Raw genomic sequence first — 26,056 nt, 5'->3', positions numbered from 1 at the left:
ACTACTGCAGTGCAGTGGAGGCCAACAGAAAGTAGTGATCTCACTCAGAGACAAGAATAATTCTTTTGCTCAGTGGCATTTTTGATGACAAGCTGACAGACGTACCAAGTGAGGACCACATTTTTGATCTCTATAACAGGTATTGCCTTTGGTGAATGGCAAAATTGCCTTTCACTTAGTCTCACCTCACCTCTACAACAACGTATTTCATTACGCGGCATTTTCGTAAAGTCCGATTCAGCCCCGTTAGGCCTAACAAAAGGCGGCACAGTTGTTGCAAGAAAGTAGAATGCTTCGATTTCAGTCTTGTGCATAACACCACTGTATTTAGCACTGCCTATGAACTAGCGCTGAGGAACAATCAACTAAATGCCTCTCCCAGGACATGCATGTAGCATATTTCCTGTGGGCATTCAAGCCAATGGTTAAAATACTACGTATGCCCAATGACTGCCAGCGGAGCACAAATTTAATCACATGTTCGTTTCTTCGAACACACAATGAACTGAACTTTATGCCTGCCCATATAGCCAACAACAGGCCACAGACAGATGCCACACACTCTGAAGCAAGCACATTTCAATCACTGAAGGTACAGTGGGCTATAGGCGACATTGCAGTGCATGAATACAGATTGTTTTACCACATCAGGTACTTTATTGTGCACCCATATTTAAGCACATAAGCATTTTGCATTTAATTTTTCCTGGGATTCAGCTACCTTAATGGAAATCAAACCCTTGTACTCAACATTAGAATGCCACCACGACTGAGGGAGTAAGGGGAATCAAAAGATTCTCGGTGCATTCTCTTTAGCAAATGCAACAACTTCAAATAATTGTAATAATTATGTGCGTAACTTTTAACCTAATTAATCTCGCCAGTATAAAGGTTACCACAAATCATCAACAGACTCGGGGGACGATGACTCACCTCGTCTTCCAACAGATGAAGAAACTCGTGGCCGCTTTGGCGTTCCTGAAAACAAGAAGCCACTTGTCAGCTATCAACAAACCAAATAAATTTGTGCTGCAGATTACCAAATTAATGCTCGAGTTACCAGCCACCACAACTGCGGAGTTTTCTTATGGTTTGCATGTGAACTCAGTGCACAGCAATTTTCAAAGTTGATGCTCGTCTTTCACAATCTGTCATGAAAGCGTAGTAAGGGCATTGAAGAGCAGTCCAACCTCGATATAAGTTGTACCGTATTTACTCGCATAATGATCGCACTTCTCTGAAAAAAAAAAAAAAAAATGACACAAATTCAGGGGTGCGATCATTACGCTAGTTAAGTTTCCCGTGAAAAGAAAAAAAATGTTTTTCATCCCGCATTTGCTGTAGGATGACAACAGGTCAACAAACAGGCGGTTCCCGCTGTAACAGTGCTGGACACCAAACAAAAATGGCGGCCGGTAGAGCAAGCCAAAAGCGCCGAATGCAATTTTTTCTTTCATGCGAGTACATTAGATGCACTGAAACAGTTTCTTCCGTATCAGTAATTAATAATGTTAATATCGGCAAGTATGCGGCAATAATGTAGCCATGTCCACTTTGAGGGGACAGAAACAGAGATGAGCACGCTTATCTGCCAGTGACATACAAACACATGGTGGGCATGCTGCGAAAACTCCAGCATTTGTCTTCACTACTATCCTAATACGGCCCGTTTCTGCTAAGGGTAGGCGAATATCTTAGCTGTGTTACAAGCGTCGGCTTATGAATAGCGTACAGTTCTAACATATCAGTGTAAACGTGGCTACTATCGTTGCTGCTCATGATTTGTAGCGTGTTCACAAGTGCAGACGAGAGGAATCGAAAGGCGCCTTTTTTGTTGTTGTTTACCACAACTAGTATAAAGCCTACAAATAATAAAGGCAAGGTTGGTTGTACCTCTTTTTGTCATGGAAGTGCAGAAAGTGATGAAATGGATGAAATGAGGCATCTGCTTAAGAATGTTTATTGCGTGCAAAGCGCTTGGTATGTCTTGAGTCGTTTGCGTAGCATTCGACAGATGGTAAGTGCGATCATCATTAGCTAAACTTGGCACATGACATATCGCTGCGACAAGTTCGGGGCGCGGTCATTACATGGGAAAGAAAAGAAAATCGAATTTTGACGACAATATTCAGGGCTACGATCATTAGACAAGTGCAATTATTATGCAAGTAGATACGGTACTTGCAGTGAAAAACTTCGTTAAATCGTGAATTTTGTTAATTCAAGGTTTTAAATTTTCAACAGTAAAAACGCAGTAAAACCGTTAATTCAGATTTCACTGGACCGAAAGAAATGTCTGAATTAACCAAATGTTGAATTATCGAGGGTATCAAGAAAACAAACAAAAGCTTACGATGTAGACACATTTTTTTTCACTGAATGAATGGGCCAATCATGTTTCTATTTTGCACAAAAGCAGTGTGTAAGCTGCACTTGTCATCTCATGGCTGATTAGCGTTACCAGTGGCGAAGGCCTCGCGATTTCCTTCACAGCACGGCCGTGGTGTGCGTGTTCATTTGAGACAGACTTTTTTTACTACCGCGCACACGTCCAAATTATTTTTTCGCCAGTGGGCTGTCCGCTGTCCGTTACATTGTAGCCGGTGCTCTTTATCCTCAAAAGCTTGTCAAAACGAAACTACTGCTTGCCACAACCGCTGCGGACGAAGCCGCAGCCGATGCACCGAGTCAAAACGAAACTACCATTTCCTTCAATTGCGGACGAAATTGTGGTTGCTATTAACGCGATCGTCGATGGTGACTAAGCAGTTATGAATGCACGCGACTGACACGCATACCGAGTCAAAATGAAACCACTGTTTGCCACCACTGCTGCGAACGAAACCACAGCCACTATCAACGCAATCATGGATGGCGACTACGCAGTCACAAAGGCATGCAGCCAAAGCGCACACCGAGTCAAAGCAAAACTACTGTTTGATGCAACTGTCGTAGACAAAACCACGGCCGCTATGAATGCAATTATATATGGCAACTATGCAGCCATGGAGGCACGTGGACAACATGGTGCTGTGCGCGGCGGTAAACGCAAGGATAAAGGCTTTAAAGGCACAGATAGACACGAAGCGTTCTGGCGGTGCTGTCAGTCACATGCTATTTTCACTAATGACTATAGCGATGCGGACTAGCGATGCACTAACACCATGTCTGCTCTTTTGCGTCACACATTTGTGACGCTCGAGCACTCCCCGAGCTGGGAAAGTTGTCCGAATTGAAACCGAGGTGCGGCCAAATACATCTGAATTAACGAGTTTCATCGCATTAGATACAGTAAAACCTCATTAAACTGAGCCCCCTTAAACAGTAATTTCATCTTAGTGTAAGGTCACATCCCCGACTCATCAGCCATTGAACATAATGCACTTTGCACCCACATAAAGCATACCAGCTTATTACGTACATATCGGTTAACACGTAGCTTTTGCACTTTTTGTATCACAATCACGGCAGTAGGTCGACCAGGCAGAAGAATGAGCCTTAGAGATCACAACGGCCTCCAAGCACAAATGCAGAGGGCACTTAGAAGGGTGAGACCACATTAACATCAACATCATTTCGACGCCAAGCCAGAGAGCATTGTGGCTGGCTAGTGGTGGCTTGTATTGTGGTGTCGTGCAAGCTAGGATTCGCACCATGCCAAAGGTTGGACAAAAACTGGGTGCTCAAAAAGCACAAACTGGACATTGTTTGTGCTATCGAATGTGGCCCGAAGTCGGTGCTCGCATGCGAGGGGGGTCTACCGTTCACTAAGGTGTGTGGCATTTACCGTAAAAACCGGACTATAGGTCGGACCGGAATGTAGGTCGATTCCCCAACTAACAAATTCTAAAAATGAAAAAAATCTTTTTCAATGGCAAAAGTACCGAAAGACACCCTTACCTTGAAACAAATGCAACTCATGCACAATAGTGACAGTATTTATTTAAATGCTACTCGCATGTGCACCCGGTCAATTTTTAACAGTATCGCGCGACCATTGACCCGTGTGCTTGTCAGCACCTTATTAACGGCGCTGAGCGGTGAAACAAACGAGACATGCGCATGTGTACACGTGCGCTTACTTTCGCTATTTCACCGCTCTGTGCCGTGATGACAAGGTGCTGACAAACATGCGGGTCGATGGTCGCGCGATACTGTTAAAAATTGGCCGGGTGTACAGTACACAGAAGGGCACAAAGTGCGCCATCGCTACTACGAACCAGAGCAACGCCTTTGATCAGAGTCGTCCAAACTAGAGTCTGATGACGAGTGCTTCTCGCTGCCCAGTCCAGAGATGCGCGCAATCTCTACCGCTTTCAAACGAATGCATTCGGCAGTCACAGGCAGCGATCTTAAACGCAGCGCCCGGACGAACTCCGCAACCTTGTCTTCCAGTTCTGTGGTCGGCCCACGAAATGACGTTTTCTGTTGGTTTACTGCTTCTGCCTCCGCCAGCACCGAATGCTCTTTTCGGATACTCCAAATTCGTTCTGTGCCGCGAGGTCGCCGTGGGCTTCCACCCACCTTGTCGACTTTTTCTTGAAGGCGACGATGAATTGCCGTCGGCTTCCGCTCATATTGAAACAAAATGTGAAAAAGCAGCCTGTAACCAGTATAACTTTGTAACAATGTAAACGCAAGTTGGCAGTGCCACAATGTCGCCACGCCGCGCTGCTGCTCATGGCCATGGCGAAGGTGGCTCTTTACTTCATCCGTCCATTGTTGCAAGACTTTCGTAGTTTTTCTGCCAATGTCCGGTATAAAAGACGAGGGTTGACTTTTCGCAATGGTTTTTTGAAAAAAGTTCGACTTATATTCCGGTTTTTACGGTAGGTGCGAAGGAGAAGATGCTCAGCAGTGCTGCTGGGACCGCGAAAAGATGTCGGCTCCGAGGTTCAACTTTCCAAGGTTCGACTTTTCGCCATTGTTCCCTCTGCCACGCCGAAGTGTCGCCTAACGACAGTGATCAAGACGACACATAAAGCGACAGCACGGGTGATTCATGCCCGACATTGGCAGAAGCTGCGCATTATGTCTGCCTCATGCACGTGCTTGACGAGAAGAGGGGGCAGGCAGAAAAGCTGGCTCGCAGCTTCAGGGAGTTTCAGGCCGCTGTAATCACTGCTAGGCCGCCACGGCATCAAACGAAAACTAGACTTATGTCACATGAAATGAATAAATACTGAATGTTTCTTGCCCTTTTATCACACTCTCTCAGAGTTCAGTTTTTGACAGGTAAGTGGGCGATCTCATCCTATTTCTGTTAAGCAGTACTACCGTTTAGTACATACTTTTTCCGAGCTCGGGGCAACTCCATTTTAATGAAGTTTCACTGCAATGCATACTCCTGCCAGGACCAAAAGACAAGCCTGAATTATCAGGTTTTCTGAATTAATGAGGGTCGAATTAATGAGGTTTTACTGTAATTCCGCAAACTTCCAGAACATTCCTGGTGAATAGTATCTTGTCAGTAAGCACTTAGAAAACATGTCGCAAGAAGGTCAGGCCACAATAGTGCAGTTGTGAGTGCCAATGTGTGCGGTGCCGATTGCTCCGAGAGCAATGCATTGGGGTGGCTCACGGTGTCCAAGATGTACACATTCTGCATCGAGCACCGCCGTAAATCTTGGGTCTATGACTGACCATGCTTAGCGCTCACAGCAGTTTTACAATGGGACCCACAATTAAAGAACTAAAGTGTAAAAAGTTACGCATATTTGTACTGAGAGAAACAAATGGCACAGTTTTACCAGAAATGCGGAGATGGTGATGTCAAATAGACACAAAGTAAGGTTCGTAGTTTCATCGTTGACATGCACACTAAAGCAAACGAACAGATATGAGTCTATAACCATGAACACTCACTGCAACAACAGGAAAGAATGCTTCAAACCATGTCTCCGAAACTTGAGATTACCCCGCCGCCAACATTAGATATGCGGGAACACAATGCACATCAAGGTACCAACCATGTCAGCTTGCCCTTTGCACTGGTACAGATTACCTACAAGATACAGTGCGTAACCTATCTATGGACAGCCATGCAGTCACAGCAAGGGCAGAAGAGGAGATACACATGCTAGGGGAAGAGGGCAAATAGGCGCGAGTTTCCTGTCCCCATTGCCACAACCCCCCTAGCTTGATAACATTACTGCACGTTCACCCCCCTCCTCACGCCCCTTAAACTGAAGGAATAGTCATCTCTCATGGTTCTCCGTGCGCTCCGAGCTGCCGTGCGTCCCGCAGCCTCCACAAATTGTGCACGACAACTGGCGCAGCAGTGCTTCCTGCGTATCGCATCCCAGCGGGCACTTTGATCGTGTTTTAATTCGAAGCCTATCCTTGGCACTTTGTGGTAGGTAGGCAGGTTCCTGTCTCACCTCGCATTAATAAAAAGAAAATTGTCAGACCGGCGGTAGAATCCCTTGGAGCACAGCAGCCCGATGCTCTGACCACTAGGCCACAATCGCAAGCATACTTCGCTCGTTTCAAAGGCAGCCAGTTCTTTGAGAAACTCAGTGCATGTATCCTGTGCCACCTCCTTGCCTTCTTACGGTGTGACAGCTTGTGCTTTGAGGCGCCTTGTCAGACTGTACTATCTCTGGTACCGGCCCACTTTCCCCAGCACTTCCCTCGTAGCAGTTTACACTATGTAGAAACTGTAACGTACCAACTTGATGATCGCCAAAGTTAATCATGTCTTAACACTTCTTAGACTGGGTACAAATGTTTTAACACACACCACATGACATAGCCATAGGCACATGACTGCACAACCTGATCAGATGACGTCCCAATCCACATTTCTCTCACTTGCGCTCATCCACTATGCAGAAACCAACAATTGCCATGTCGCAAGCTCACTTCGAACAGCCGGCATTGAAATCATGGCATTGCCACAGTATGATTGGCTTCAACGGGGTCATGTTCGTGCTGCTGTAGAGAGACATGTGCACTCACAACTTCTCAATTTACGTAAGCACGTTAGTCCACTTGCCATCACTTTGCAGAACGCCAAACAATGCAGATAGTCAGGAATCTGCAAAATGCTTTACTTAACAGTTTGCCACAGTGCGTGGAATCTGCACAATTCTTGCCACTCAAACTTTTTATATATATGGAAGGACGCTTTCAAATAATTTTCATCTCAGCCAACATTTTTAGTATTTTGCTCTATTCTCCAGCCATACAGCCTCCAAGTACGTGTTTGAAATGGCTGAAAACTTTGTCAAAATGAAAACGGTGTCACAAATTTACTTTGTTAAAATGCAAAAAAGAAAAATAACATTTGAATGGAAATAAAATCAGGAAATGAAAGTAGTTTGTTACATTGCAAATTTTGTCATATCGAGGTTCCTGATATTGAGGTTTGACTGCAGTGTTATATCAGTTTGTAGTGGTGATGTATTGTTTCAAAACTGCTTTATTTCATTTGGATGGAAGAACGTTCATTATTACTAGAAAAAATGAGTGCCAAACTTTCTTTCTTGAACTTCACATTGAAACCGAAGCACCGATATTACAGCATGATGTTGCCAATTTTAAAGCATCTTTTAATATCTGGGCCATTTTAGTACTTGAATTGTATTGTAGTAAATTCTTTTAGCAATAAGAAAGTAGAACCGATCATACATTCAGATTCAATGACATCATGGCAATCTGATGCAGGGAAATTCAGGCCAGCATCACCAACTGTTTTCCATTTCCACAACTCTTCCTGGCTTAACAAAAACACTCTAGAGGTAAAAGTGGCCTATTTGCTAAAGAGGAACTGTCATTTACAAAGGCAGCACAACTCACTGTTCTTGTTTAGTATCCCTTTAAGCCGTGTGAAGGCCCTCCTTACTTAAATAAAACACCATTACTGGCTGCAAAAGAGCTTCTTTCAAGCTGCATGTTAACATGGTTACTTCTAGATGCACATTTGAACATGTGTTTTGATGCGATAAATATATCAGCCCTTCCCCCCCCCCCAACCCTCCATTTTCTCTTCAACCTAATATTTCCTTACTAAAAAAAATAGTATGCTTCCTGGATCATCTTAAAGTACCACCTGAGCATCACTTCATAGTGCCCAAAGAAGCTTCCTGGTAGGCCACACAAACTAAACAGGACATCTTTGAGACCGCTGGTTTAGAAAGCCAGAAACACTCACTCTCCACACTTCTGTTCTTTCTGTCATAGATGATTGGAGAATGACGCCTCTTGCGAGAGACATGGTGTCTTGGTGAACGATTGCCTAAAAAAGAGTAACAAATGTTACGTACACAGTCAACGCAATGCAGTCAAAGACACACAAACAACAAGGTCATGACGAGATGTAGAACAGGCTTAACCTTATTTATCTGCACCAGCTTGTTCTTGTCACCACTCTAAGTTTAGCCACAACAGAATCCCGATAGTCACTGACAACTCACAGGGAAAATGTACCAAAGAAAGCAAACAACCAAGTGAAAAAGAATACAATGCTCATTTTGCTAACCTGGAAACCCCCCTACTCCAATTGCTTTAAGATAAGGATTTGTTACAGTCCCTAATGAAACTACAAATCCTTCAATCTACATTAAGTAAAACCGCATAACAGTAAAGGCACAAGCTAAATCAGGTTAATTAAAGTGGCACATTCAAATTACCACTTTTAAATCATATGGGTGTTTGTTCAGCAAACAAATCTATTAGCTGATAAAAACATAATTGCAGGCTTAACTAACTTTTTAATGAACCCCAACTAAGCTGTGGCAGTGACATGGGGATAAGTTCCAATTAAAGAAGGACTTGCTTTTTGAAGTACTCATGCACCATAGCACGATGCACGAACGGTGCGAATTGTGAAATACTGAGGCCTGCAAGCACACGGCGAGCGAGGACCATGAAACTGCTTACGGTGGCCAATGCTCGCCTTCTGATAATGGCAGAAAATGAAACTTCAAAGAGCAAGCCAAGCTGGCACTGGGCTGGCGGGGCAGGCGGCGCCAGCGCCTACGCGGAGGCGCGCGCGCACGAAGACCGTCAAAGATGAGGGAGTTATGGGGGCGTAGTTGCGAGGAAGGGCAGGAGGGAAGTAGATTTGCTTTCTTGCCAGCCTGCTGGATAGCACTAATTGCCTCTGCCACCTACAGCCACTGGAGCAATGGAGTTGCCGAGGCCAGGACTGGGCCTCCGCTGCTGCTTCCCTCTGCGTGCTCGCATGTTTCCCTTCGTCTGCTGACAGATCGGTACTGTGTTTACCTTCTTCCATCCTGCGTTCTTAGCGCGAGTCATGTCTTATCAACATGACAAAGTTGTTGCCACTGATCATAATCATGTTGGTGTGCTCCCTTCTGTTGCGGTGTCGCCGCGATCAAAAGACAACGAGAATGAGGTACTGGGCGTCACCTTCGCGTCCTTGTATTCAGGGTCTGTCTTGTCGTACAGAAATGGATATGGTGCACGGTCTCCAACAACTTTTGATCAGGACATCTCAGTTTAGACACATCATTGTAAAAAAACAAGCCCAAACAAGACATACCAAGATAATTAAAAGCGCGAGCGTAAACTGACGAGAGCAGACGATAGTGCGAAACAAGCAGTCTGGCTGAACCAGACGCAAGTACAAATAGAGCGTATGTCACTGTAGTGGCCACTCTTATTGGTCTCCTCCACTCGCGGCTCGCCTGCACACGAAGGGGTAGGTTGTGTACGAGGAGAAATCCCGTAAACAGGCACTCCGCACATATGACACTGTTGTCGCAGTTGTTCCAGAGAAAGTTCACTATGTTGTCTTGCTGCTCAGCGGTTCGAACATAGCTTTGGTGCTTCACTGTAGAAACATGCAGTTTCAAGTCGTCTTTGCCACTGTCAGACACACTGACGTCGCATCCACACGTTGTACAATATGCAAAATGTTCTCCTTTTCTTGATTTCAAAAAGCACGGAAATTCGGAAGTATAAGATCGCAAGAACTTCTGCAAATACCTTTTCTTGGGCTCTGATAGCACCATGGCATCAAGCACACGAGGATTCTAACTTTATGCTGTGCACCACACACAGACGGCCGAGCGAACACTAATACTACACACAAGCAGCAGCAACAAGATGCACCATGGAGGAAGGCATACACGAAATGCAAGAGCTACATTGGCTCTCGCTTCGGTTGGCTTACTAGGCACCGTAGTCGGCTGCTTAATCAATGATACCGATGGTGCTAGTGCGGCCGTTGTTGGTGATGCTGACGATTACGATGTGGCTGTAGATTCCGTAGTGCTGGTTTCACAAAAACCATTATTGCGCGAACAGAGACCGCTTTTCGGGAGATATAAGACAGTGATCGTACAATGGGAAAGCTCTGTAAAAAAAGTGGGAGTCTCTCGGGCGAATCGTGAGGGTTGGCAGGTATGCAGAGCAATGCTGGTCGGAGGTGCCGCCGCCAGGCGATTTGGCACGCTGCTGAGAGCACTTTCAGAGTGCGGTATGTTTGAATTAACCGTTGCAAATGCTTACACGTTCGAATTACTGGGCGTTTTCGCCCATTGGAATACACATAACTTTGACGGGACCACGGCGTCAGTTCAAATAAACCGGAAGTTCGAATTAAGAGTGTTCGAATTAACAAGATTCAACTGCATTATGTTATACCTAGCAACTTGACCTAATCAAGATGGCGAATATCAGGCCAGGACACTATCCACATACATCACATGGATGGTATTTCTAACTCTGCAGCCCTCTTTCATTCCTCACATCACCCAATCTTTCAATTTGAGTCTCTAAGCTCCAATGGTACACTACAGGGGGAGCTCCATGACCTTGCTCAGGATAAATTGGATGGATGAAAAAGTCTGCTCATTTCACATATCATATATTATCTGTACTATAGTCACAAAGCACCGCTAGTAAAAGTGATCTCTGCTACACGGGAAGTATTCAGTGTATCCACCCGATACAGCCCAGTTCAATAACCACCCCCAACAAGCTGCTCACAGAGTGCTCACCTGGTTCTGAAGCCGCTGAAGATGAGCCACTGTAAGACTGTGACCTGGAGCGTGACCTGGACCTGGACACTGACCGTGACCTCGAAGTGCTAGAGCCGAGGCTGCATGAACAGCTCTCATGGCCAGAAGACGATGCCTCACTTCTGGTGTCGTAGTCCGGATTGGCTGTAGTATTTCCACCACCTCGGCCCTCGGAGACACAGCTCATGTGACTTGAGCCACCTCCCATGACAAAGCTCGCAACAGGGTCCAAAGTGCGTGTGTGCATACTAGACGAGGAGCCTCCACTGACCATAGGTGGTGGGGGAAGAGGCTCTTCCGCAACTTGTAATTCTTCCGCGGTGGGCGTCACATGAAGTCGATCTGGGTCTTCATCTGGCACATGCATCTTGCTTGAGGCTACGACGACACTTGGGGAGACCGCAGCTGGCTTGGGAGCTGTCAAGAAGGCAAATTGACGCAATGAACATAAATAGTAAGGCTTTATTGCAAATGATGCCTTAATATAACGGAGCATTTACCTTAACAACATTGTTTTTCCTTCCCCTAAGATTACTATGGAGAAGACCACATACTATCTTTCTTCAGCAAGGTAATCCAGTTTCAATCTACTTTGCGGACTCGCATACAAAACACATTCTACAAGCAACTTTACAGGGTCACCAGTAAGGCACTCTTACAAAATATTTGCCAATTTGATTCGCAATGTGGCAGCACACTAACAGGTGTTAGTTTCTTAAAAAGAGCATGCGACAAGTGGCCCTTGTCACATTCATTACACCCACCTGTAACAGCCACCTTCTCGGGCTTCACTTTTGTTGCAGACGTAGTCTCAGAGACTTTCACGGCAGCTGCTTTTGGTGGGGCCACAACCTTTTTGATTGGCTTGTTCTGTGTCTGATGTGTGGTTGGTATCTTTTTCGCCACTGTCTTCTTAATCACCATTCCTGTCAAGGCCAACATGACAGTCAGATTTTGTGCAGGTAAACACGTAAACACAATAACCAAGAAAAAGTAGTATTTACTGTTTACCTCAAGAGAACCATTAAAGAGAAGTGCGAAGGTGCACTAGATTACCATTCTGGAAGTGCAATAGGCCAGTCTTATCACAAGTGAGAGCTTGGCAAGGCAGAAAGGGTGCAAAAAGTTATGGAAAGGGGAGGGGGAAGGAAGTCTATAAAACACCCGCATGTTTGGCATGCTTGGGACTGACACATAATGGGCCAGTTCTTGCAATGATTATTAGACTCCTTTAAGCAAATGTCAATGCCTTACATATAAAAAGAAATAGGTCACCCACACACTGCATGCTCTATTGCCTTTCCATGACTCATGTATGCTATGTTACCATACATTACTTGGCAAGTTGAACATGCACAATGTTTGCATACACTAAGAAAAAATGCTGTCAAGTATGACAGCATGATGGTTCCAGCTTCAGTGTGAATTGTCTTGGTGGCTGCGCTATTGCTATCATTCCATGCCAATAAATGGTGAATTAAGCTTCCGCTTTTTGTAAACTCATTTGAATTGGAAATAAGTGGTGTGATATAAAAGTTACGAACAGCGATAAGGTGCCTCAGAAAGGCAAACCTGACATGCCCAGTTTGTGAGATTATCCGGTAATTTTGGTGTCCACAGATGTGATCGGAAAGCATTGGTATAAAAACAGCAAGATGCATGCTAATGGAATAACCGTCTTGGCTTGGACAGGTTTTACACAAGGCCCGAAATGGTGCAACTGTCCATTGTTTTCGTTAGGTTTGCATTCCTGTAGGCTAAACTAAATGTCTTTAAGAAACATGCCCTCTACCATCCTAAGCACTTGCATTTACCATACATAACATATACAAGATTATTCTAAAGCCACATACTTCCTTATTCTTTTGGCACTAGGATTGTTTGCATGCCCCCATGCCACTTATTAGTGGGACTGGCCACTAAAAATAACAAGTGGAGAATGGCCCAGACATACACCTGGAATTATTACAGACCTGCACTGAACAATCAAGCAATATTCATCCGTCCTTATAATACAGCACACGAATGGATGCACCCCAATATCTGGGCCCTGAAAGTGCTGGCCTCGAAGACATGTGCCAGACGGTAGAGCACATAGTTTTATTCAACATCAACACTACGGCACAGTCACAACACAACGGCAGAGTCAAATGCTAGCAAGCATTGGTGGACTTCAGCACTTCACCCTTGTTTTCTTCAGCAAGCAAGCACAGCATATGCCTAACAAAATGGCATAAGTGATCCTAACCTAAACCCCTATAGTAGGAAACAGCACTCACTAAACTGCTATTAGTGCATATTTATTCACACACCACTTTTATTAAAGCTTGCCTATGTACTATCTCATGTGCAAGCGAGTATAAGATTTCGGTTAAATTACAGTACGAGATTAACAGCAACTGTGATACAATAAATGCATACGGCTCATTTAGGAAGAACTTGTTTTAACCTCGTCAGGGCAAGTATCGCATGCACTCCTTATAATGTAAACTGCAGGAGCTCCAAAAATCTGCACTTTAAAGGGGCCCTCAACCACCCCTCGGTGTAATAACATAGTCCGCAGGTAGCATATGCTGTTGTGAACATCTCAGCCAAGTTCTGCTGTTGTACGGGGTTCGTGGAACTCGCAAGCCGAGCGCGAAGTCACTTTTTTCTCAAACGCTCTCATTTCAAGAGCCCCATGATCCTCACTCTTTTCTCTGTGCTCTATTTCGTCATAAAGCACACTCCAATACGCGACTGCTATTGGTCACTGCGCTCGACTACACCGCGGCCGCCGTGAGGTGCCACCACAAGTCCAGTGGCTAAGCGCACTGCGGCTCTCCGAGGACAGCCACGTTTGGCTTACGTTTAGCGCAGCATAGGCACCAAATCGGGAATTGAACAGCGCGCCACGGTGACGTCTCCGCCATAGCCTTCGCAGTGCAAGGCATTGGAGGAGGAAGGGGAGCACAGCTGAGGCCGTGTTTGATTACCGATAACTCCGCTTCTGCTGAATGCATTGAAGTACTTTTTGCGCGAAGTGGTTTTGAAATAGCCTATCTTCACTTCAAATGTCTTTCTCAATTCGATAAAAAGTGGTTCACGGCCCCTTTAAGCAGTACTGCATTAAAACCAAACCACCAGTAGTAAACTAGAATTTTAATTTTACAGTCGCCACGACGATGTGCCAGAACACAAGAGCATCAACTTACGTTATGAGTGCGTGTTCTGTACCACTATGACAGGGAACACTTATTCTGCATTTTAACACCTATTTTTTTAATAAGCTTTTAATAAGTATGTAACACAGAAAGTCACTCACTATTTTCTATATACCGTATTTACTCGCATAATGATCGCACCCCTGAATTTCGTTGTCAAAATTCTATTTTTTTTTATTTCCAGTGTAATGATCACACCCCGAACTTGCCGCAGCGACATGTCGTGTGCCAAGTCTAGCTAATATTGATCGCGCTTACCATCTGTCGAAGGCTACGAGAACGACTCTTCAAGACAAACCAAGCGGTCTGCACGCACCAAACATTCTAAGTAGATGCCTCATTTCATTACTTTCATCACTTTCTGCACATCCACGACTAAAAGAAGGTGCAACCAAACTTGCCTTGATTATGTGTAGGCTTTATAATGGTTGTGGTCCACAACAACAAAAAAGGCGCCTTTCTATTCTCATCTGCACTCGTGGGCACGCAACAAATTGCGAGCCTCAACGATAGTAGCCATGTTTGCACTGATACGTTAAAAGTGTACCCTATTCATACGCCGACACAGCTAAGATATTCACCCACCCTTAGCAGAAACATGCCGTATTAGGATAGTAGTGAAGACAGATGCCGCAGTTTCTGCAGCATGCCGGTCATGTGTTTCTATGTCACTGGCAGCTAAGCGCGCCCATCTGTTTCTGTCCCCTCAAAGTGGACATGGCTATGTTATTGCCACAAACTTGCAGATATTAACTGTATTATTCATTACTGATATGGAAGAAACTGTTTCAATGCACGCAATGTACTCACGAGAAGAAAAAAAAATCGCGTTCGGCTTGCTCCGCCTGCTGCCATTCTTGTTTTGGTGTCCCGGAGCAAATGCACGACGAAAAAAAATTTTTTTTTCGTGGGAAATTTAACCTACATAATGATCGCACCCCTGATTTTGCGTCAATTTTTCTGACAAAAAAGTGCAATCATTATGCGAGTAAATACGGTAGATGTCATGTTAAAGAATCCCCTTTAAAGGGGCCCTAAAACACTTCATTGAAATCGAGAAATACATTTCATTTTAATATAGACTACTCCAGAAATATTTTGCAGGAAAAAGTACTTCAATGTGTCCAGCAGAAGCAGAGCTCTTGGCAACCAAATATTGCCTTTGATCCTCTTCACGGTGCTCCCACTCCATCTTCAATGCCTTGCACTGCGAAGGCTACGGCGAAGCGGGGCATGCCCACAACGCTCCGCTTACTGAACGTCACTGTGGCGCGCAGTGCACTTTTGATTTTGGATGTTCGCGTAGATGCTACTACTTCCAGTTTGGATGCCTACGACGCGCCAAACTTGGAGGCTATCCCTCATATTGCGATTGAGTTCCCGGCGCCTCATTTCTCTGCTGCGCTTAAGTGCACTAGATAACTAATGTGGCTGTTTTCTCACGGCGAGTGGTAAGTAGCACACAATTTCGAAGGGTCGAACAAAACATAGTCTTTATGTTTGCTCATGAGAGAGAGCATGTTGGCAGCTCCCACATTGGGTAAGAGATAGATGCCACACTGTGGACTTGTGCTGAAAGGATTCATGTAACAAGCTTTGACCATGATGGCATCCGCATCCTCGCAATACAGCTACACGGCCTATAAATGAGCCCTTATGTTAAGCACAGTTTTCTCTGCTAATACTTTATGGCACACGCAAGCTGTAAGTATGACGAGGTTAAATAAATAAAAATCGAGAATCACTTATAACAGCTCACAATATATGTGTCTGGGTCACAGGTGCTGTTGCTTAAGTGACTCAGCCGCTCATATCGACTTGTTTCAGGGTGGAACAGCGTGGCTTAGGCGTGCAGATATCTTTAGCTACGTTTTGACATTACTTCGTATCAGTGATGAGCCGTTTCCGGAATATCCGAAGCTAACAACGACCTGTGGCTGCGGATGTCGATGTAAAGAAATGCACCGCTTTGGCGAAGCCAAGGTGCACTTGGAAGGCTGCGCTCGAAGACTTCTTGAATATGCAATATGTTTAATGAATGTGTAAAATGAATCCAAAATTCGAGGTGCAAAAGCAGGAATCAGCGGCAACAAGCTCCAAGGCAGCCACAGCGGCAGACAAAACTCAGTGTGCCTTTATCGGCCACACTGTTTGCACAAGAGCACACTCAGGCCTGCTCACCCAGGAACAAGCTGCCCCGGAGATGCCATTATTAATTAATCTCGAACCACAAAACGCACTACTACCCACACACACTCAACATGGGGACAGGTACACAAATCAACCAGCAAAAGCCCCCCCCCCCCCCCCGGTACCCTTCCAAAACGTTTCCAGCGGTGTGCGGCAAGGGCAGCACAGGAACATGGAAAAGGTGGATTGCTCAATATTACTGTCTATACTGGTACAATCTCAGCTGTTTCTTGCACGAAATATGCAAAAAGGCTAAAATTAAAGGCTAAAAACTCTGGCTACTGCCAATACCTTTCTGAGCAGCTTGCTCAGCTGTGAGGAGGTCCTCAGCAGACATCTTTGGCTCTCCCGTTGCTGACACCACTGGCTTGGCTTTCATCACCACAGGTTTCTCAGCAGTTGTGGGAGACTTGGCAGCAATCTTTGTTTGCTGCAGCACATCAAGACGAATTATGGATCACTTACAGCACGGAACAAACAGAACTGGAGGAGGCAATGTTGTGAAAAGCTCTGCCCAAGAAGCAGCACATTAAATGGCAACGCAGCCGTATCAATGTTCTATCTTGTTTTTTCTCTTCATTATCTATAATTGCTAACCAATGCAGTAACTGTTGCAAAGAAGTTTCTTTGCGGTTAAACACCCAAGCTGATTTCTCAAGTTCATGCGTGGAACCAGTACTGGATGCTCTGAAGCTCGCTTTTGCATGTTTTCAATGATGCAGAAATGCCAGAACTAAACTTGCAACAGGCACAACACCTGAAGGGACACCATGCCTGATGGGGGTGGTTAAATTCCCATTCTATACATCCTCAATGGTTCAACTGTGGCCACACGTACAGCCAACGGGCTGAAGTTGCACTAACCCAAGGAGAACACTCACAGGTATTTTTTTAACCAGCTTCGGCTGGGAGCTACTCTTGGACTGAGCCAACGTAGAACTTGTGGAAGAAACAGTCGCAGAAGTGGAAGGCCCGACTGAGGCCGAACTGATGGGTACGTTGGCAGGAGGTTTCTTCTTAGGTGTGGAAGTGGGCTTGGAAGGAGGGGCCTTAGAAGGCGGCAACATTTTCTTCTGAGACGAGGTCTTATCAGCTGAAGCTACCCTCTTGACAGGCTTAGCAGTGGCAGAGTTCTTTTTGGCGGCAGCAGCAGCAGCTAGAGAGGCCTTTGTGGACGGCGGTGTACTAGGTGTCAAAGGCATCCGTTTACCTGCAATAGCATATGTCATGGTGCTAATTAGAAGGGAGATTAATTAATTTAGTTTTCACCTGCTAAAGGGCTATTTCAAATAGTACAATGAACCAAGCACAGAAGGTTCTGAGTAAGGTCCCCAATACAGAAAAAAATTTAAAATAAATATACTGTCATGTGGCTTGTATGGCATGTTTCATGACTATACAAGATTGCTCGTCATTAAGCATGAAATTCCTGTAGTTTGATGTTGAATTCGTTACTGCACAATACTCATGCGTTGTACAAAAAAGGAAACTAGGTGAAAAGCTAGAGGCCAGCTTTACATCTCTGGTTACCTGTATAGTGGACCTTAGCGGCAAGCACTGGTTGAAAAGAAAAAAACATGAATTTGAGCAAAACATACTACACATAAATGTAAAAATACACAGTTGCAAAGATGCAGATATCTAGCTGCTTGCAATAAAAATGTGTACAGCAAGAAAAAATAGTAATAAAAGCAAATGGTAACCGTTAGAGAAAAAGAACACAAATTTTCAACATCAAGAATAAAAGGGATGCAGCAAGGCAACTAGAGAAACAGCAGAAATATCAATAACTCGTGCAAATGGATTAGATAGTGAAGGATGTTTATGCGGCAGCATCAGTTCTGTAAATCTAGCACGACATCTAGACACCTTCCATAATACTTGTTGCTGGTCTAGTGGGCTCATAATGCTTAAGAGAAAGTCAACAAGAAAAAGCACTAGTCCATGTCTCTACCATACTGTCCTTGTCTATTCTGCAGTGTAAATTAACCAGAAACTTAAGGATGCACTGCCAGTTCATACTCACACTAAATGAAGCCATTCAGCACTAGCCAGCTAAGATGGAGACGCAGCAAAACTGCAAATAAATTATTAGTGACGGAGTAGAAAAGGTTTAATCGTTTCTGCTTCCACCTCACTTCTAGAATGGGCTGATTAGTTTTGTTATATAGTGGACCTATAGATGTTGGAATATACAGATGATGCATCATAAGCAGACAGATCCAGTAGACCAAGGCTGTAATGCGTCGGTAGGCACCAACACTTTAAGGTCACAGCAGTCCACAAAAGGCTACAGGATGTAAAAAAAGGTTCATAAACGCAAATTATAGTGTTCAGCGTCCCAAAGCAACACACTGGCTACAAGAGAAAATGTAGTGGGGTGCTGCAGATTGCAATTTAAGTGCACGAATGCCTTTGTATTTTGCCTCCACCTAAGCAATATTCTGAGCAGGGGAACAACACAACCACACACAGACACTGCAACCAATGTAGGAAGTTCACGTAGACGTCAATTAATAATCATAGAATCATAGGACACCATAAAACTACCATAAGCTCATCCTTATTTTTTTCAAGTGCACTTCTCATGAGGCGTGCTGTATCTCGCATGTGAACATAGTGTCCTCGCAGTAGAATGATACATGGGACTCTCAGTGCTGCTTGGCTCAGCTACGGTTTCTGCAAACGTGACTTCACTGATGCTAAGAAACACTCTTTACCTGCTTTGAGCCCGAGCATCACTGCCGCTTGGCATCCATTTTTTGGAGACTGCTTCCATTATCTCAAACCAGAAAACCGCTCAACTTCCCCCAAATGTGACATCGACAGTTATAGCCCATGTTGTTAAAGAACCCCTCACCAGGCCCCATAGCAAATTTTGGTTATATGCTGGAAGTTATTACATGCCCTTTAGGGAGTGTTCTACCGCAATAATTTTTCAAATTGATTAATTAATAGCCGAGATAGAAATATTTCAGTGCTGCAAACCCATGATTTCAGGAGGCAAGCATCACCGCCAACATAGACACTCTCTTCACTTGCCCCCGTCTAGCCTCCACAAACAAAATTCCTTCCCTGCGTTCTCACATATGACAGCTAGAGGTTCGCGCGACGATTATGTCCCTGGCCCCACCTTTTCGTCCCTTGCGCTGCTTTGCTGCACGGCACACTTCCTCCGACGGTTTTGCACGTGAGCTGTCGAGTTTGCCTTGTTTCACACAGCACACGATTTTGCGCAATATATATAAGAACACCTGACTAGCGGTATAAGTCAGTGCAACACAAACGCTGTGGCGCACACCCACAGAGCATGATCAGGTGCTGGAACACAGTAGAATATGACTTAGTTTTACTCAGTACGCATGACTGCACAATGTGGGAACAAGCAGACAAAACGGAATTACATCTCTCTTGCTATGAAGTAAAGCAAAAACATGCAGACATTCAGTTTATATGTTTTATTATTTCTCTAAATCTTAATTCATCTACTGAAGCAACAGATTAAACAAATAACTGATGTTGCCTTGAATAATTCTCGAAGTTGCATGGCACTATGAGTGACATCACAGCACTGCCATGTACAGGCGCCGACAAAAGTGGTATACTCCACGCTGCGGGAGCCGGAGCAACGGCAAACTAAAGCCCCTTAAACTTCGTAAAGTACTGCCACGCTTTGAAGAATGCCGCCTCCTCCTCCAGCGCTCTGCCCGAAGCCGACGCCGCGTCGCTATTGGCCTAATGGCATCACGTGGCCCCTTGCGCCGGCTTCGTTTGTTTACAGTCGCGCTTCAGTGCCATCTTTGCTCGAGAAGCGGCGCTTGTTGGCGGCATTCCTTACGTTCCTATTCTGTGTTGTTTTGATCTTGCGAACGCCTTGAAGGATGTTTCGTGGCAAGTGCGACGTCGCTTCACGTAATTTTCTGTTACCATGACCTGCTGCGCGTTCGGATGCCAATATAGCTTTAGCAAAGGCAAGAATATGTTCGCGATACCGTCCTGTAAGCGCAACGGGTTAAGAAGAAAGACATGGCTTCACCAAATCGGGAGGGAGAACTTCCGACCAACTTCCTCCGCGCGACTATGTGATGTAAGTTGTGGCTCTCTCAGAATATTGTATGTGCCAGGCTTGCGTATTGTGCTGCGAGCAATAACGTAGTAGATATTGCACAGTTCACTGTGCATGTTGTCATTTGTACGCACGCTTTAACATGATTTTTACGCAATGTCTGCTTTGCTTATATGCGAACTACGTGGTCGTGTTAGTCATATTTGGTGCGCTTAATCGTTTTGAACGCCAACCGGCGTGAGTTCGCGGGCACGCGAGGTTGCGTGCGATAACGTGATTACGAAAATTTTAAGATTCAGCGCAGTCCTTTTGATAAAATTTCAGTCTCGATCATGAAAGCGCCTCAGGAGAGCAACTCTCTGCCTTTTGTGGTTACTTACTAGCCTTCTTTAGATAGACTAGCTTTGTTTGCCACATTTGTTCGTGTTCCTCGTTGGCAGTCGCCCGGTGGATTTGCGATACAGAGGCACCGATGAAAAGCATGCGTGCTCTCCCGAAACCGTGTTACGCGGTGCGTTCGTCGTCGAGCGACCGCATCATAGGTAATTGAGACGTATGTGCTAATTCGCGTGAGCTTTAAAGTGTGCGAAGCTTAAGATGCGGCGGTGGAGCACTCGCAAAGAAAACGTGCGGTCGCCCGCCCGTTCGCTGGCTGGATTAGTCGTCGTTCGTGCTTAGTCGTTTGTTCGTTCGTTCGCGCGCTCGTTTAGTTTGCGCGCTCATATAGTCGTTAGCTTGCTCGTCTATGCCACTATTAGTCTCTACAGTCACTATGCCTAATTGAGACGCGCTTGCTGTAGGACTCTTAGGCTGGTGCGTTTATTTACGCAATGAGACAATAAATGGTGCACACGGACTTGTGACTGCAAAGGCAAATCTATAATGCATCTGTGCTGAAAATAAACTGTTAACTTGCAACTCGAATGCCGTTTCATATCATTTTAACCTATGGATAAAACATCATTTCACTTGTCGCAATTTCGGCCGCGTCATGGCGGGGGGATTTTTCGCGCGATCATGACTTCACTAATAAAGTCATGTCTCGCAAATGTTACTTCGAAGGGAGTGCAACCGTCCTCAATGCATGCACCTCAGTGCAACTCGGTTCGCGACACGTACGTCACTTAGTAAACGGACGAACCAACGCACGATGAAGTGTTATTCGTGATAAGTCATTAACCTGAAAAAATTACTGAAGGCCACAGTGGTCTTGTTTGAGATTTAGCCAAGCATTGTTATCGCGCTCCCGCTTCGCGCACGAATGCTAAAAACTCATTTTATTTTCTTGTGTACGCACAGTCCCGACCCGATGATCGGCACGCGGTATTTCTGTCGGCGTTGAGAGACGAGAAACATAATAGCACCAGCGCCCACCTCTGAGGCTTTGTGCGCGCTTAGATTGGCAAGCACGCACGTTGGCGGCACTGTAGCTTGCAATACACTTTCGAACCTCCAGGGCAGTGATCTCCGTCAGCCTTTGTACGTCATAGCTGATACGCGCCGCGAATTCACATGGTAAGGGCGGCGCGGATTCTTTAGGCTGAGGGCTTGCTGTAAGCCAAGAGGTTGTCATTCGGTGGTAAACGTGTTATTTACAACCATTCGCAACAAGATCTTGCGACACGCCCTTGACAAATGCTGCGTACCTAATTGTAGGGCACGCGATACATTCGCAGTCGTCAACGCACAGCGTTAACACTCCTTTAGGTACTTTTTAAAGAAATAGTTATCAAAAAATGAAACAAAAGCTGCCGTTACCGAATTTGTATAAGCATCCGACTAGATATTCTATGCTGTACACGAAGTTACGCGGAGCTGGAAAGCCAACGTGCACGCCTAAATAGCACTGCCTTGCTATGCGTGCATTCACTCTGCGAAAGGTCGTCTGCTGCGCTCGAGCATCGTAGGCGGCGCCATGGTCGAGGAGGGACCGTGAAAGAAAGGAGAAACGAGGAGGAGTGAAGGCCGAGGAGGAGAGTGGCACTACTTTACGAAGTTTCAGGGGCTTTACGGCAAACAGCATCGCAACGCCATCTACAGGCAGCATCTGGGATCGAGACAGCCAATGGGTGCCCTTTATTATCTGCAGGCGTCGCTTGACTCGTGTCAATGTAGATGGCGTCGCAACGCAGTGTGCCGCTGCTCCAGCTCCCACTGCGTGGAGTATACCACTTTTGTCGGCGCCTGTACATAGGCGCACTTGTGCGATTGACGTCAACTCTCCGGTTGCGAGTGCAGCGCCCACGAGGAGAAGGGCAAACGGCATTTGGTTTGAAAGTTAAGCACTTTCTGTGGCGCGCAGGGATGTAATACTTGGCAGACACGATCGTGAGTGTGCATTGCATGCACTGCGCTTGTCAGCTTAAAATGGCCAGACCTGGTGAAGGGCCCTTTAATATAGTAGTATTACAGTAAAAGCACTACAGTAATATTACAGTAATAGCACTCAGTTCTCATTATTAGGGTAGCAGTTACACAAACACTGTACAATGTGCAAAACCTCAAGCGTGTTCCTTCAGCTACATTGAAAGTGCTCACTGCATGCCACAATGAAAGCCTGTCAAGTGCAAAGTGTCTCTGCTATAATCACGAAGATTAAAATTCAATATGCCAGCATTGCAACTGTACGCCGCTGCCACAGAAATGCCTGTGGCAACTTAGTATTCACATTATTTGTAGCGGCCTAATGGTGTGTGCAAGACATCTGAACGCAGAATGCAATGTACTTAATGCATTTTGGCCGGAATATTTTCAGAAATTTTATCCTGAAATTTAGATAAACCGTGATCATATAATTAAGCTCCGGCTGTGTTTCACTTTACACACCATTAGTTGCTCAAAAAAAGCATCTGAGAAGATATGTCTTCACATTCTTGCAAAGAGGGGCAATTGAACCTACACTCCATATTTCAGCAAACGTGTGACTAACAGAAAAGAAGTATTCCGTAACATGTGCCAGGAGGGGAAAACGAGCTGTGTTAGCATTCCCAAAGAAGTGTGAGGGCAGGCGTCAGTAGCAGGTCCCAAAGACCCGTCTGTATTTAGTTTTGTTCAAGCCTGCTTCTGCTTTAACTGTTGAGGTGATAGCACAACTGCATCATTCCATTCCCACTCCACTGCCTCACCCAGTGCCACCATTCGTTTCCAGGTAATTCAAAACTTAGTCATTCTGGGATCACTGCAAATTCAGAGCTTGAAGTGCTGCACTGCCCTCTTAAGAAAGGTTTGCACCTTTTGCAGCATATCTTGCCCAAAGCAATATCTTCATCTACCTTGCATGCCTTTCCTTTATTGAACACATGCTGGACAGAATACTTTCTCGTCATGATCAAACGACATGCGTGTTACCAGCACATCATAGCATTCTGGACACTAAAGTAGCACTCAAGAGTTTTCAAGAAAGGAGATACGAGATAGATGACAACTACTACAGCATTTTAGATTTTGCGCACCCAAAGCGGCACGTCCTGATTGAGTTCTTTTGTACCAGTTTTTTTTTGTTGCATCCTTTTGTAAACCAGCTGGTCATGGGTGTGCAACATCAAGTTCACTATTACTTGGCGACAATATCTGCCCCAATAAGCTTTTTTTTAGTACCTTAGCTTATCTCCACAGTGTTATGTTGAGCTCCAGTCTTCGTTTCTTTTTTTACATAAACTAGAGTTAATTTTTCTAAGTAACATTATGTGCACTTCCGTCAGCTCTTGATCCATGATGTACCTTTGCTTATGTCGTGTATTCCTCATTACTTCATGCTTGTGAGAATTGAGATGTCTACAGTACAGGGAAGAACATTGTACAGCCTAAAGGTTCTTGCATAACACATTTACAATATGCTTGCATCCATTACTGATACAAAAGTTACTTTATTAGTTGATTGAAAGCTACTCTATACTGTCACATCATTACATGGGGCATGTTTCAGCAGAAGACTTGTGGATTTAGCAACCTAACAAATGTGGTATCATAATAAAGGTAGTGCCAACCAATACTTACTGAAAACATAGCTATTGCGCACTAACTTGATGATATGCAAGTGACAGTCAAGAGAAATATCCCAACTTCATGGCAATTGAACACGAGCAGTAGCAAAGCCCAATGCAACACGAATTCAACCATGGCATCGCATTATCGCCTCTTCGCCTTTATTGGCGCTCCATTAACACTGCTGTGGACATGGACTATTTTTCAAAAGCGCTTCGCAAGTATGAAACGCCAAGAGAACAAAACAAAGGAACGAAGAGTTCCGCTGACTTCAAAGCATTCAGGAAGATGCACTTACCAACTTTTTTTTCTTCGTTGTTTAACTCCGCTGCCAAATCGTCGTCATCAGCATTCTCCAGGAGTTCGTCCAAGACGTTGACCTCCATGTCTGCGGAATGTTTCATTGCATAAGCATTCAGAAGCTACACATAGAAGTAATGATTCGTGCCAATGGCGTCGCACCAGTGACTGACATTCCGGTTGCTCTAGCGTTGAGGCATGCCGACAAAACGAATGGCATTCGAAGGCCTATAAACCACGGTCCAAATAATGTTCGGCGCTACGAAAAGCAACAGTTCGCGGCACTTTGACAAGCGAAGGTGCTGCATTATACTAAACTACACAAGCAAGGGAAACATCACATAACAAGCAAAAGAATCGATTAGCCTTACCCTAAATCCAGTCTGCGCTAAGAACAAGTAACCATAAAACGTAAAAAGAGGAGGTTCAAGCCGGAACAATTCATGTTAAGAAGGCTGATAAAAATAACGGGTAAAGGAACTAATAGTTCAAGAAACATTATTTGACGACTAACCTATGACCGAACTCGCGAGCGCCGACTGCACCTTTAGCCGTGAAGCCGGAAAAACAGCGCCGAATGCAGCGTCGCGACCACTATAGCAGGTCGCAAGAACTTACCTTTGTTTTCGGCGTCTTGAGAGGTCATTCTTTTACGCCGTGCCCCTCAAGAAATGCAAAAGTTAACACGCCTAGAGCAGCATAGAACTATCAGCAATAAGACGGAAACAATCGAAGAGCACCGTGCGCATGCGCAAACTTGTCTTTATTATTATTATTATTATTCTTGGCTTCGATTGGATTTACAACGCACAGGATTCGAAATTAACATCGCAGTTTCAGTCGGTTTCGGTTCTGCTGCTACTGCTGCGCCTCGTATCGCAAATTTCGCAGAAATATCGCATTGTATGGTCCAGATCGTGCAGTACAATACTTAGCGCTAACCTTCCTGTGAAAAAAAGAAAACAAAAAAGTTGCCTTTGTTGGATCCATGGAGGAGTCCATGGTTGGATCTCTCGCCGATGCCCGTAACATGACGGCTGTGACGTCACCTGGTTATAGCATAGAAACTTTATGGGTTTACATTTTTTTAAAGCGTTATTACTAAACGTGTTAATTAAGACCATGCAGCTTATTATAAAAAATAAATAAATAAATAAATAGTTTTTTTTTTTATATTTACATTTCTGAAGCTGAAAGCGAGTTCATTCTTTAACTTAAATGTTTTGACTATGTTAAGTCTTATTTTGTAGTCTCTCTTTTTTTTTAATACAGCAGAAACAGGAATTTATTTCTCTTGATTATTACGTGTTCATTTACGTCAT

The 26,056-nt window shown here is 44.8% G+C and overlaps 1 protein-coding gene across 2 annotated transcripts in view; it reads right to left on the bottom strand.

The window, feature by feature from the left end:
• Positions 1 to 25,479, bottom strand: part of Ythdc1 (YTH domain containing 1) — a 55,582-nt gene extending 30,103 nt beyond the window's left edge. Inside the window, exons 1-8 of one of the 2 annotated variants that reach the window (XM_055064834.2) lie at positions 25,353 to 25,479; positions 24,733 to 24,822; positions 17,266 to 17,594; positions 16,676 to 16,814; positions 11,756 to 11,917; positions 10,971 to 11,408; positions 8,156 to 8,239; positions 934 to 978 (exon numbers count right to left, since the gene is read on the bottom strand). In XM_055064834.2, coding sequence (XP_054920809.2) covers positions 934 to 978; positions 8,156 to 8,239; positions 10,971 to 11,408; positions 11,756 to 11,917; positions 16,676 to 16,814; positions 17,266 to 17,594; positions 24,733 to 24,822; positions 25,353 to 25,380 — 1,315 coding nt within the window. In that variant the 5' untranslated portion in view covers positions 25,381 to 25,479. The remainder of the gene's footprint in view (positions 1 to 933; positions 979 to 8,155; positions 8,240 to 10,970; positions 11,409 to 11,755; positions 11,918 to 16,675; positions 16,815 to 17,265; positions 17,595 to 24,732; positions 24,823 to 25,352) is intronic. The other variant, XM_050167411.3, reaches the window with a different exon arrangement.
• Between the last annotated feature and the right edge of the window lie 577 nt (positions 25,480 to 26,056).

The sequence above is a fragment of the Dermacentor andersoni genome, chromosome 11 (assembly GCF_023375885.2).
Source record: "Dermacentor andersoni chromosome 11, qqDerAnde1_hic_scaffold, whole genome shotgun sequence".
Lineage (NCBI taxonomy): Eukaryota > Metazoa > Arthropoda > Arachnida > Ixodida > Ixodidae > Dermacentor > Dermacentor andersoni.
The sequence above is the reverse complement of the archived record's forward strand: the minus strand, read 5'-3'. Positions and strand labels throughout refer to the sequence as shown.